We start from the raw sequence: 15,000 nt of genomic DNA on the forward strand, positions 1-15,000 counted from the left end.
AACTTGATTAACTGCGATAGTCTGCTCTTTCCATCTATTATTGTCCAATACCAAGCCAAAGATATATGCCAAAGTCATGGGCTACTAGAGTCGATGAATTAGCAATCAGCGAAATTGCTGGGTATTTGTCAAAATTACAGAACAACACAGTATCGTCACTTGCATACTGAACATACTACAGCTATTTTACAAAAGAGAAAAAAACACCCTGCATAAGAGCATGAGCAAAAAGTCTTCCACACTTCGGAAATCAATACTGAGGGCAAAAGAGTTTCTGTTTTCCTGCTGTTTTTATTCTTAAAAAGAGTATAAAGACAGGGTGCATGAGCACAGTGGGTCTAACATTTTACGCAGAGTGGTGGGACACCAATGCATCCTAATTCTAAACAGCAGGAAGAGTTAGACCATCTGTCGGGGCTGGATGCTGCAGCCCAAGCCACATTCTCATGATATGACCATCCTGCCCTCCAGGATGCAGTTTACCGATTGTCACCGCAGCCCCTCCTGTCCTGGTCCCTCCAGGCTCTCACCCAGGTGACAGTTTGAGCACCTCCTGTCCGACCTCCAGCCAAACAGAATTAAGGAAGAATTAAAAACTCAATGAGCCTCATAATTAAACTTTAATAGAGGACATAAAGCAACTTGACGCCCTCTAAAATCTATAGGCAGCCACCATAAAAGCAGTACCCATGCTGGCCCATGTTCCCTAAAATTATAGGCATTTCTTCTTTGCAACCCACGTACTCTGCTGTCATGACAAAACCTTGTTGCACAAATTCTCAATGTGTCTTCGGCTCATAAAATATGTTCAAAATGTTATGTGATAAAATAAAAAGAAAAAAGATTTAAAAAAACAAATGTTAGCAGCACATGAGCAGAAATGTTGCAGATTTTCTTATTTCCTGATGAGGTGACATCGCACATCATAACCAGAATTTCAATATTCTGTCTTATCACTACTATACTATTGTACTCTACTACTGAATTACACTTTTTAACCACAGGACTAAACTCTGCAAGAAGATGGGCCAGGACAGGATTATACCAGTAACCTGCTCTTGTGGCTGAACTACCACTGAGCGCACAAAAGGGCACATTAAGTCGGCTGAATATATGAAGAGTGGAAATGAGCCCTTTAAAAGTGTCCATACATTTGATACACCAACCTTCAAATACACATACCATATGCACAATTAGTATCCCTGCACTTCATGTTCGACTCATAAGACAAAGACACTCTGACAGTTTATTAAGCTTAAGACTAATACATTCACAGGGCTCAAAAAGTCCCACAGTTCACACAGAGCAGTCTCCTGGTGCCAAGCCTAAATGAAAAACAGCATGAGAAAATGGAAGTACTGCAGGCTAGAGATTGGAAGCAGTGAATAGATGAAAGGAAAGAAGTTGAACAAACTATCCAAAGATCTTATCAAGGAACGTTGCTCAGCATCCGCAATGCTTGTTCACATGCCGCTCAGAGCTGTGTTACTCACTAACATTTGGACAAGAGCCACTACAGCCAGAGCATGTCTAGCTTATTTAATGAATAAATAGATTGTAACCGTAGTTCACATAACAAAGGGTCATAATGTAAAATCAAAGTCCAATGTTACCAATGACCTAAAAATAACATGGCCTGCATTATCTTTTCAGTTTTCATTCACAACATTCTACTGTTACAACAGTGGACAATAAACTCCACTAATATGTGTTCTTATCAGTTCAACCACAAAGACAACTAGTCCTGCAGTACGAATAGAGAAGGAGTCGGCCAGCTGCTGAGACCTTCTGAAAATTATAAAAAGGCTTCAGCAGGTCTTTCAACCTTTCAGACCCTCTGACAGCCGGCTAAACAGAACGAATTGCCTCTTGGCTAACATGTAGCTCAATCAGAGCCTGGACGTCTGGCAGCATTAGCTGCTGAAGTAAACTGCCTGCTTTTGGAACAATAGTATTCAACAGTTTGAAACAAAAGCCTGCAAAATTCCCTCCTGAACCTCATTTCCATTCTCATAGGCCCTGTTTCTCTAGTCACTTAATAGAAATACTGCTTACCTTACCCACTGCCTTAACCTTCATTTGTATAAAATATTGACTGTAAACGACATGGACTTAATATATGTCTGCAATAAAATGGGGAAAAGTGGGTTTCAGGCCTGCAAGTCTATACTGCAGCAGCAATATATACTATAACTCCAATATGTGGCCTCACTGATTCATACCATTAATAAAATACAAGCAGGGACTTAATCCCTATCTATGTAGATCACACATATATGTTTAAATAGCATACAACAATATCATTCAGACATGAAGCAGTTATCACAAAACTCTACAAACAACAAGCTCCTTAAATTGCACAATAACCGCTACATGTGCTTCATTTGTAAAGGTCAAAATGTTGAAAAAGCAAGACAATTGTCATGACATTTCGGTGTGCGTCAGGTGTGTGTCAGGTGTGCAAAACCACATCTTTGTCTTTTTCTCGATGCTGACGATGATTCAGAAGGTCATGTCACCCAAACCTCAGCAGGATGGGTATTTACATAATAGATTAAATTCATTAGCCTTATCCAACAGAGCAGTCTGCTTTTCACATCTATTAATCTTGCATAAATTACAAAGCCTTAATTTCACACAAGATGCACACTGCTTAGTGGACTGTAATGTGTGTGTGTGTGTGCGTGCGTGTTCTCAAAAAACTGCATGAGGAGGGAAAAGTTATGAAACACAACTGCAGAACGCGAAGGAATAACATCTTAATGTACTGCTACTTCACGGATATGGTGTGGGATTGTCAACTCTATACAGCAGCTGCGAAATGGTCCCGAGCATCAGCTGCAGAAGCAACAGGTAAAGCAATCTTTTAACACCTCTGACTCTATGTGTAGGTTGTGAGCAGACTGCAGAAAATTACATAACATTAGCACAAATCTCTGAAAAAGGCGTTTCTGCTAACGCTCTCTGCTTCTACATGCTCCATTTTACTCGCTGTAACAGATCTTTTCCAAGTTTTCCTAAACAGCAGCACTAATCATTACAGCACATACATTCCACATTCATGACAAATGAAACGATTAGAACTGTAAACCAAACCAACAGTAACTCAGCCTTCATCCTTGTGTTTCAGTGGCACATGGTAGGAGAAGGAGTTGGAATAATAAACTTTACAATGAGAGAGAAAAAGAAGAACACAATTTAAACATTCACTGGATTTCAGTGGATGGGAAGTCAGATGAACAAGAGCACACATCCAGTTTATCTCAATCACACTCATCACTTGTGCAGTGTCTCATGAACCAGCACTTTCTGAATCTTAACAGCAGAGGGCAGCCAAGGACAACTGAAGAGCTCAGCTGCCTTGAAGCAGGAAACACATCCAACAGCTCCCAAAGGTTGAAGAGCAGGGTCCTTACCAGCATTGACTATGGCATCCACCTCCAAGACGGTGATGTCTCCTTTGTAGAGAGACACTTTATCGCTCAGCCCTCCTCCACCTGTCATCTCCATCCCTTCCTCTTTGTCACTGGCTGAAAAAGAAAACAACTTTGACTTGCTGCACTAATCCAAGGAGGGACATAAACTTATGGAGGTGTCACTCAGAAAATATATACAATATCTGTTCCTTTGACACAGAGTAGGTTCATGAAGGGTTCTCACATGCATTTGAAAACTGTGAATTTTAGTTTGTATACTCTTAAGTGGTCATTTTCTTCCTTTTTAATACAGTGAAAAAAACTAGATTGTGTGTAGATAGTGTGCTGTAATGTGAGCTGCATTTTATTAGCTAGTAAGTTCTGTGGGTAACAAGCCAGACAAGTTTTTCTGTGACTGTTTCCTGTAAAAGTTGAGCCAAGATGAATGTCAGTTAGAAGCCATCCAAGCTGCCATATAAAGTTATTATACCTTGTTTAATTTAATGTAGAGAAAAATACTACAACAGATGTCATCACAAATCTCACCTAAACAATTTGCCATTCTGCCTCGCTTCGCTGAACATGAATTGTAGCCTGTGCTGTTTTATATCAAAGTCAGACAAACTGCCACAACCATAAACTACATTATGTTTTGTAGCTCATGAGAATTTCGCACTGGTATAAATCGTCTAAATCCCTCATTCTTTTCTATAGATGAGCTACCAGCAGCATTAGTTACACATCAGAGTTTCCATTTTACATGTTAAGCAAACTACACTAATAAATTTATATCAGTCTTTCAATTATTGCTATCTTTTAGTAACTTTAATAAGTGCTTTATTTCTATTGAAAAATGTTACGTAAAAGGGATAAATATAAAAAATACTGCAGAAGCCCATGGGAAAAACATGCTGCTAATTGAAAAACTGCAATCCAGTACTTTGAATCTAAATGAAGTTTGCCTAATGTTTTCAAGAGCCATAATGACGTACAAGTGTACATACTTCAACAGGTTACTTTTAATAAGAGTAACTTTGTAGCATCACTAGTAATGATTTAGAATAAGCAATTAAACCGCTTAAGAACACTGTAAGGCTTTTGTTAACTGATTTTTGTCTTTGCTTTTAATTCAACTTTGCATTTCCAGGATTTATGCTATGTTCTCCAGTAATTTAATTAGAAAAAAAATATTGGTTTGGTGAACAATAAATCATGTCAGATTATATTCTATTGTATACTACGTTTTTCCTAAAACAACAGAAAATCACCTTTTCCCCATCATCCAAATCACATAATGTGATGTTTCTAATGAATGTTAATGTCCATAAAACACAGTATAACCTGTGTGCATTTTACTAAGAAAGAAAATTAACTGCAGAAATATGTTACTTTACTTTTTTTTTTTTTTATCACAATGTTCAATTGTGGGCACCTGAGTTCAATAAATCTATATAATATTGCTAATGTGGGGGGGGGGCGGTGCAGTAGCGGAGTGGTTGGCACTGTCGCCTCAGATTCGAGCCCCGGTCTGGGCACAGAATTTGCGTGTTCTCCCTGTGCCTGCGTGGGTTTTCTCCAGGTACTCCGGCTCCCTCCCACAATCCCAGAATCTGGCCACAGCGGTTTCCAGCCAGTGACCCCTGTGCCGGTCCCAAGCCCGGATAAAATAGAGGATTGCGTCAAGAAGGACATCCGGCGTAAAACAACAAGCAACAACAATTTAAAACATGCGAATTTGAAACAGCCGAAAGTGGAACAGCAACAACATATAACATTACTAATGTCCCTGATGTATGATTATCAAGGTAGGTAATATAAACATGACAGAAAGTGATGTTTTTTTCCGCAGAATAACTCCAAATTGTATTTCTAAAAAAAAAAAGAAAAAAAGAAAAGGTTAGGCCTATTTTTAAGGCAATTTAAAAAATGTTTCCAGCGTTCAATATGGTTTTTAAAAATTACTATATCTTCTGTTTCCCTGTCTACAGATTTTTAAGACAGCAACATGTTGTTTAGCATGTTATGCTCGTGATAGCATGCATTCTTATTTGGGTTTATATGTGGGTTATGCTGTCCTGTGACACTTCTCTACTTCCTTTCCTTTCGTTGCCTCATTTCATGTGCAACCAGGGGAATTACCTCACATCCATTTAAGCCAGATCTGAAATGAATATAAGGCTTATTCAGCCTTTCTGACACAGCACATTTCTACCTCTCTCCATCACTTCTCCTTCTTCGACAAGGGCCTGGAGGTTTGCTTGAAATTTCACATGGTAAGGAAGTGCAGCTAAACACATAAGAAGGGGCAAAATGCTTTAAATGAAACATAAAATTGTAATGTAGACATGACACACTCAGACAATAAGCTCTCTCTTACCTCTGTTTTCCTCTCTCCAGGTTGGTATCTTGTCCAGACATACAAAATCTTGACGGCGATACTCCTTGCGTCTCGCCTCCCAATTTAGACTGAGAAGTCTCTCTGTGGAGGAAAGTAATAATAAGTTTTAGCAAGAATAACACTGGTGCACTATATTGAAGAAAAAAGAGATTATAAAGGGAAATAAACTTGGTGTTGGCATAGACCAGTGATAACAAATGTAACATTCATTTCACTGAAGGTCAAAAACTTTTCACTTGAATCTCCATCAATTGAGTGTTCTATTTCTTTACTTTCCTTAACATCACACCAAACTGTTTCCTAGTGCCCCTACTTTAATTTAACCACCATCCATATCAGCAGTAGTTGCAGGTCTTGCCCCCATTTAGACTCCTCCTCCAGCGCTCAACAGGTACTGCCATTATCAGCATAATCATTCACATCATGCTCCTCGCTGCTTCTGCTCCACCCCCTCCCTCGCTCTCTAAATTTACTTTATGAAAAAGGTGATCCTTAATAATGTGAACTTTGATCATGTGATTCTGCTTCATGCATTAAAATCCTCTTTTAGCTTCCACGGTCAAGGCACAGGATCAGCAATAAAAGAGCACCCCTGGAGCTGGTAGGGATTCTGAGTGCTGTTCAAACACACTTCAGTAAGACAGCTTACGCCATCCAAGACTTGAAGTACTGTGACTGAATGATGGTCCACCCCAGTGTACTATATTAGTGTTCTCAGCCATGTGCCATGGAGACCCAAAACAATGCAGGTTATTGTTTCCATCAGACACCACCTGCTGATCTCACTCATTAGTCCCTCTTGTTTGGCTGTGGTTGTTAATTAGTGAAACTGGCTGTGGTTTGGATTGGCTGGAATGAAGATGTGCATACTGTTGCGTCTCCATGACTCTCAGCTGAGACCCACTGCACTATAACACCATACTGCCAAAGCTTCATTACTCTCTAAAATGTTTGTCCTACCTTGTCACAGCTCTGTGCTGCTACTCTGCCCTAGCACTGAGTTTTATGTGACTATATTATCAATAGCTTGTTGAATAACTTAAATGAGTTGTTGTACAGTGGCCCATTGTTTGCACTGTTCCTTGTCAAGTACATATATTTAAGCCCCTTGCTACCTCGACTGAACTGTGCAAGTACTTTTCCAACATAATTGGTTGACATCAGTAGATCACACAGCTGACGCTTAACTGCTGCACTGCTGTATCACTCGTTAGCCCTCACAGCTTGAGTCCTCGTGGTCATCTCCACTCACTGCAAAAGACTGTCAGCTTGCTACTGTTTCTCCAGACAGCGCTGGGCTGTTCTGCAAAACAAGCTTCATCCTAATTATGTGCTTCATTATGAAATCTTTGCCACATAATACGCCAGTGCACACACTGTAGACTTTGGTCAATTAAAACACCCCCTTTGTAGAACAGTTAAAGTAAACTGGATGTGATATGGCACCACACAAAAGCAGACTAATGGTTTACTAAATTGGGCTCTTTTCACAACAACATGTTGAGGTCTAGGCTTTGATGTGTAGCATATAACAATACCCTACATCATAGGAACTGTGTACTGTTTTCCTTAAAGGGACTTTGAGTTATGAGACTTGACGAATGAAAGCCAAAAATATTCAGGCAGTAGGGGCTGGCTGTATTTTAGTTTAAAAAAAAAAATACACAAGGTTCCTTAGGTCGTCCTCTGGCAACATCCCACAGTAGGTCAGGCTTACATCAGAGGTATTTCAGCAGTGGGGGATATCCGTTCTATCCCTTATGTATTTTCTCTCCCTCTTGCCCACTCCTGTCATTCCCAAGGCTGCTTTTATTCTACATGGATGAATAAAAAGGCAGTTCTGAGGTTGAACACAGCAAAGCTCTCTGGACTACACTAGCGCTTCATTACTCCTAACTTTCAGTCACTGAAGAATCCCAAAGTTTAACTTAGCTGCCATGATAACAGGGATCAAAATGTATTTTATTAAATATGAGTGTCTACACACAAGGTTGTGTTACTGGAGCCATCACATCACCAATGCAAAGCCTCATTTGATTTTTCTGTATTTCTGAGTTCTATATGGGAAGGAAGGTCAAGTTCTTCTGATCACAAAAGGGAAGGAGATATGACTACCTGTTACATAAAATCTGATTTTATTAAGTCTTGTTTCACTATTAAAGTTCTTTTTCATGGTTTCTTATTTAGTTCATTTTGTTTAATAAAGTTCTCAGACTTAAGAATAATCCACATCCTGGTACAATTCTGCTTGTTTTTGCCCAAATTTTTAATATGAGGCTGATTTTGCCAAAGAACAAACCACAGGTGCCAACATGACTTCCAATAATCCATCTTTGCTGGTGCTACATATTACATTTTCACCCAACAGACTAGCCCTGGGCCAAACCACTATTTAAAAAATAATCATATTAAATTCCTTAAGTTTCAGGGTTTCTTTCACATTTTGACTTGCCTTGATCTCCTCTTACAGCGAGTTGAGCTAGAGGGAGTATATGCTCAGAATATGAAATCTGATTTACTTTAATGTTCATTCCATGCTGCTACCTGCCAAACTGAAAATGACTGCCTAAGATTAATTATTACCTCCGCTCAGAGAATTTTAATATCCATCATATAAAATTTCCCATAAACTCCAAAATAATAAGTCATGAGTCAGCAAGCTTGATGACAAGACACTGACTAAACTATAGTATTTCACACAAAAAAAAATTAACCACCATAAAATTCTAATTAATAACTCGCCAACGATTGCTCGGTGGCTTGTATAATTAATAACTTACCAGTAATTAGAAACAATCTTCATTTCAGTTACTAATTGCGGCCACATCCCTGCTAAATAGAGGTCAGGGTTGAAAATTTGTCTGAACCAAGTAGTGCACTTCAGCCTATGTGATATAATGTGAAATACAGTTTAATCACATACAGCCTTGTTTCGGATACTGAGGTTTTATACCAAAAGTGGTTCTGGAGACACCTTCGGCATAACTTACAGTCTGACATGGCAAAGCAGGAAGACCACAGGTGTAATGAATATCGTTAAAGATGGTTGCTTTCCAACTGGGTTTACTGGTGTCAAGGCTCTGGCATTGTGCATGCTCACTCTGTGACAAAAAATGCATAAGGTGCCATTAATGGAATGGAGCCGTTACTGATTAATGTGATTAATAACACCTGTGCTGCACCTGCTATGGCGAGTGAAAACATCTAGCATGAAACAGCTCCACTGTGTCAAGAAATGAATGACCAGTAAATAAAATAATTGCCCCTTTTTTGCGACCAGCAGGTCTATGCTGTACATGTCCCTGAAACCTAAAGCACTTGAGATTCAAACAGAGAAGTTTCACACCTAGCTTTACATGCAACTTTCCATGTGCGTGTCTCTCTGCTCCATTGTATCACCGAGGTGTGACTGCTGTTTGGCTACAGGAAAATTTAGTTGCAGAGAAGGTTGTTTGCAACTCAGTAAGCTACTGCTCGTGTATCACACAGGTGGAAGATTGTAGGATGTGTTAGATAGGGGCAAGCTAATCTAACTCGCACATAAGGACTGAGGAAAAAAAACAGTGAGCACCTTAAATGCAAGCTAATAAGCAGGCAAGGGGCACTATGTGAACAGTGTTGTTGCGAATGTCAAGCATGCGTTACGGCAGCCAAACATGAGTCGTAACATCATTTTAACATCTGTACAGTCACCGTATGGGATTACCTAACAGTCTGGAGAGTAAGTAGTGTCACAGTAACACGGAGAAAACAGAGAGAGTGGCTGTCAGTCCTCTTGCATGGTTAGAATTCATGCTGTCTGCCACAGACATGATAGCCTCATTCCCCCCCCAAAACAAGCCTTACCTTTCTCAGTCTTCCAGTCCTTTTTCTTTTTGCTCATGCTGCCGGAATGATTAGACTTCGAAAGGTTGTTTTTTGACTGTGGCAACCCCAGGCTCACAGTGAATTGTGTTCCGGGAAAAAACTGAAATGTAAAGTGAAACAGCCTCTGGACGGTTGTCTCACCTGTGAAGCTGTCAAATTTCTGTGGAGCTGTGTGGTCTCAACCTACCGTGATTGCGCCGTAAATTATGTGTACAAATCCTGGCAATGTGATTGGATGGCGAAAACGAGGAAACGGGTGTGTGATTGGTTCGGGCAACGAGTCAGTCAGGCGAGGGCCACAGAGCGGGCACGAAGGGTAGGTTGTTTCTGGCGGGTCGTCCTCCTGGCGTGAGAGGTGGTAGGCTAGTAACGCCGGGCCAGTCGGATGCAAAGTACACAGAGTCGAGTTTACTCTGTGCCACTGCCAGTGAACTTAACCAGGAAACACTCCTGTACATTTATAAAGAAATAATTCTTAGTAGGTTTATTTCTGGCAATATACTACCGTGCGTTTTTGATATTTTTAGTGAAATTGTGATCCTATTGCAAAGGAAAGTGTAGGAAACAAGTGCATACAGTGATATTAGTGGTATTATATTTGTTCTGTAGGCCAATGTTATAAAAAATTTGCTTATAATCTAGTGAAGTCTCATGCCGCTTACTATTCCTAACCATAAAACCCATGTTTTATTTTAAAAAAAAGAATGACAAAATGGAAAATGATCTAATAAATATTGTGGCCATGAGGAGCCCTTACTGAAGAGCCATTGGCCTTGAGGACCAACCTTAAATTAACATTGTTTACAAGAACGTTTATGGAAATTTAAGTTTAGGTTTGTTCAAAGTTTAATGATGGGGTAATTTGTTCAAATAATATGCTTGCAACTCGCCGCGCTTTGACTCCGGCCTATAAACTGTAATTTGGATTTTAGCAACATGAGGACAGTTTTGATGACAATCTTGGCCAGTAACATCTGAAATAACTATTATAAAGTGACTGCAATAATTGTGATGATAAACACGAATGGATAAAGATGCATGGTAACCTGCTCTCGTTCATGGCAGAAGACAGTATCTCACAGGATGGACCAGATCATACCAGTAAGTCAGGCTGTCATATGTGAGAGCCTGGTTCCAGAGACCACCGTCTGTCATCTGTTATGTTAGCTCTGCTCTGGTCCAGACCCATCTGCTCCTAAAACCGCTGACATTATCTGAGAGAGGAAAATGTCTTTCATCCAAGCTGTACCCTGATCAAGATCCAGATTTTTTAAAATTGAGGTTTATTTTACTGATATATTTCAGCCACTATAACCGAGTGAAAATGCTCGGTTAAATAAATACATGAATAACTTTAACAGCTTTAACTTTTTATGTAGGTGGAAGCTCCATTTGAGCTTATATCTAAAATTCATATTACACAGGGCAAAAAGACTTTCATGTTTGAACCCCAGTGGTAACAATCTCTGACTGTGTTCACCAGACTTCCCATATTACAGTCAAATTAAAGATCTCTATCTAATTGAGCTGCTGCCCTTTTTTAGGAAATTAAAACAAAGTAATCAGATCTCGTATCTGGTACAGAAATTCATAATTTGTCCTTGAAATATCCTAATTAGTTCCCACTTTAAACACCTGATGTGGATTTACAAAATATTATAATAATAAATCAGTGTGTGTTTTTGTCATTTTCTGTTCATAGCCAGATCCCATAATACACACAGGGCATAACAAACTCTAAAGTATCCTCCCCTGACCTGTTTCTAAACAAATCTGTGATTTGAATGAAGTGGCCATTGCAGTTTTCCCTGTGTACTATTCAAACCAAACCACTAGATGTCAATCTTGCAACACTATAAGCAGCAGTAAACAGTCAGAGTAATTTAGAAACTCAGTTAAGTGATAACTAATCGCCCCAGCTGGCATCACATACAATATCCTTGAAGAGGTTTATGAATCAAAACTAATCTTATAAAGATTGGCATACTCTTTACTGACGCATGTAGGGGTTGATGTTTTTAGCCTATTTTGGAGTAAATAATCCAATGTAACTTCTCTGATATTTTGAAATTAGTAGGAGGTGTATTATTTGGGAGACTGGGTTCCGATCACAGGATCTAGGTTCAAACTCCTTTATAGAAGAACAAGAATGTGAATCCTTATTTTGACCCTTCATTGGGCATTGGAAGACCTGACAACACTGAAAACATTTTCTGGTAATAGGAACTACTTGTTATGAACTATATCGAAATATAGTAACTTATATGACTACTATGAGTTTAGTTATAAACTCTAACCCCTATGAGGCCATAGTCCATTTACACAGGTGTTTTCACCTATGTTGCCTGATTAGACCTCATCTTGAGCCTGTACAATCTGTCCTTCACTGATATCCGCCTCACCCTCCTGTTAGTATTGTTGCAACTGTTTGGATGGGAGAGTATACCATGTTGTAATTCTTATTGGTCCATAGAGTTCTGTGCTATCATATTATTTCAAGTGTAGCTCAACCAGGTTTTAACCTGACTAGAGCTCCAATCAGCCAGAATAACTGAAAACACCTGTGTGGGTGCAGAGAGCCTTAAAGTGTTATTAAATGCTGTACTGTGGATCCCTGGGTTCAGTTACTATGATTATTATTATTCTTTCTTTTCCTATTTCTTTATTTATTTATTTTGTCTTTTTCTGACTCAATCACCAGTTACAAAACAACTAAAAACAACTAGTCAATGACAGTGTTGTCTGTACTGTACTAGCTTTATTGTTATTTCATCTGAGGGTGATTTGAAATAACTACATACAGTGTCATTTACATTTGCTAGATAATTATTTGATCATTGTGGCTCAGTCATTGTTCTGATGTGCAGCAAAAATATACAACTTGGCTAGCTATTCCCAGTGCATAGTTGGCTCTGCAGGGCAATTTGAATACTCCAAACAGAGGAGGATCTATTTGTGTAAGCCTGCGTAGGCAATTGTTATTGTCATGGTTACAGCACAAGGAGATTATACCAGTGGCTGCACCTACACTAGCAAATCACTAGCAAGAGCATTGCATTGTCAAATATGTTGCTGGCTTGATACCCTTGTTTTTCATATACCACTTATGATCATAGCAACATAATTACAGCAAGCAATACAATTATCTACAGAAAAATGCACAAAATTATCCCTAACTTAAAGTGTGCCCAGAAGCTGAAGTAATTATAATTATGGCAATTGTTGTTTTATGTGTTCTTATGTCAATATCCGTGAGCCCTTTTGATGGGTTTGAGGTATTATTGGGTTTGGTAAATTTCTGTGGAGGAAGGAATTGTATCATCATGTCTGTTTTAAGTCAGTGGCTGATGATAAAACACATTTATTTAGAGCAGTAATTGGTGGTTTCACAGCTTTAACTCAAGCCTCAAGTGTAGACTGATTACTTCTGCTCTGTGGGGATCTCCGGTGAAAAACTGGGCTTAAGCCATTTATGTGCAACTGGCCCTTGAGGCTTTCAGCGGAGGGCTTGAAATATTTAATGTTTACATAATTTTTCTTATCTTGCCAATGATAATAAAAGGGTTACATGAAACATCTCTTATTGAAAGTCTCAGATAAGGTTTGACCGTGTGCATCCATAGATTGCATCTTCCAGCCAAATTCCATACATACACTCACATGTAGACATACCACAGTATTTTACCGACATTTTAAACATATTTTGCAAAACAGTTCTAGTTCACAATCAACAGAGGGTGAAGTAGTTTTGTAGTTCTCCTGCACTGTCAGAGAATCTGTGCTGTGATCTTTTAGCACTGTCTTTGACGCAATGCCTATCCTGAACATGAAAACGCTACAGAGAGTGGTGGTTTGTGTGGGTTCTTTTCAACCTTCTCAATCAAATATTTGTCTGCCCATATCGTTCATTGTGTCCTGCCAAATATTATGCTCATCTGTTCCACAGATGTTAGCAGCAGCTCGCTATTCTGATCAAAAAGAGCCAAAAACTTTCATCAAGTAACTCCACAGAGACTCGCTTAATTGTGCATAGACTTAATCTGATACACACCTGTCTGCAAACATTGTGCTTGTACTTTGCAGTTTACAAGAAAACCCCTGAAAATGTATATATTATATATGTTTGCATATAAAAATGTATATATCTGTGTGTGTGTACACACAGATATATACATATATACATTATTATTGTGATTTTCTACTTTAAGTGTCTTATACAAAGATATGAAATAAGCCTCAGGTGTGATGTTCTACACTAGACACCTGCGCTCTGACTCCTCTGGTAAGGGACAAATGCATTTACATACGTATGTATTTGCACAAAAGGGTTTTTCATAATTTTTTGTACCACTTTACATTTTTTGACACAATAATATTTACTATTTCATTAGTTCTGTTTTACTGTTGTTTCTGTTGTTTTGGCCACTGCCCCTGTTTCTCAGGATTAGAGATTATAGTCTCACATTTCCAATTTCCTACAGCATTTCTGTCGTAGTTCACAGTCGCATCTAGTCTGTAATTCAGCTGAGAGCAATTTGTCATGAGATGCATTGTGATGTATTGATGTGACTATAGTGGTTTACTGAGTGGTACTTTGTTTAGTCTGCATCCTCAGAATGGGTTTGGGGTTGGATTAAAAAAGCATCACACTGTGAGTATTCTTTTCCTGCAGGATTCCTGTGGGTTGTAGCTTTGGCAAAATGTGTTGCAACGGCTCCCTTTGTTTATTTTACTCTATTTAATAAAGCCCCCGTCCAGCATGTCTCTTCACACCAGAGCATGCCTGCTTTCTGCCTGCTCAAAGCAGCAGGAATTCCTTCCTGATCGCTGGCTGAACTCGAGTTGAATAGATTTAGTGTGGATAGATGTTCAGATGTTCAAAGCATATGCACAAAAGTGATCCAAACTGTTATGGCTTCTATGTATCAACAGTTTTTTTAGCAGGATAATTCCACTCACACAGTGTTGGCACTACATTTCCCTTTTTTCCAGCACAAAAATCCATTTTTATACATGACCCTATAGTGTTTTTAACTTTGACTTTTAACCTTTTTTTAAAATTAAAGAAAAGACAAAAGCATTGACAGAGATGGTGAAATCTCATTAATCCATTGTATACTGTAGTGTTCTGAAACAAATCAAAATATCACGTGTTAGCTCTCACTATGTAAATACTCACATAGTTACTCATCCAGTGAGTAACTACAATGTCTGCCAGATGCCAGAGCAGAATATACAAGGACAGATGAAATTCTACAGGAAAAACACTATCACAGAAACTATATTCTCACTCTTAATGCTGCAGAAGTCTTGCATTCT

The 15,000-nt window shown here is 38.9% G+C and overlaps 1 protein-coding gene across 2 annotated transcripts in view; it reads right to left on the reverse strand.

Moving 5' to 3' along the window:
* macrod2 (mono-ADP ribosylhydrolase 2) overlaps positions 1-9,848 on the reverse strand; it is a 387,793-nt gene extending 377,945 nt beyond the window's left edge. For both annotated transcript variants that reach the window (XM_041049346.1, XM_041049345.1), the window contains exons 1-3: positions 9,661-9,848; positions 5,794-5,895; positions 3,417-3,530 (exon numbers count right to left, since the gene is read on the reverse strand). In XM_041049346.1, the coding sequence (XP_040905280.1) occupies positions 3,417-3,530; positions 5,794-5,895; positions 9,661-9,697 (253 nt within the window). In that variant the 5' untranslated portion in view covers positions 9,698-9,848. The remainder of the gene's footprint in view (positions 1-3,416; positions 3,531-5,793; positions 5,896-9,660) is intronic.
* Positions 9,849-15,000: the final 5,152 nt, after the last annotated feature.

This window comes from Toxotes jaculatrix, chromosome 11 (genome assembly GCF_017976425.1).
Source record: "Toxotes jaculatrix isolate fToxJac2 chromosome 11, fToxJac2.pri, whole genome shotgun sequence".
NCBI classification, from domain to species: Eukaryota; Metazoa; Chordata; class Actinopteri; family Toxotidae; genus Toxotes; species Toxotes jaculatrix.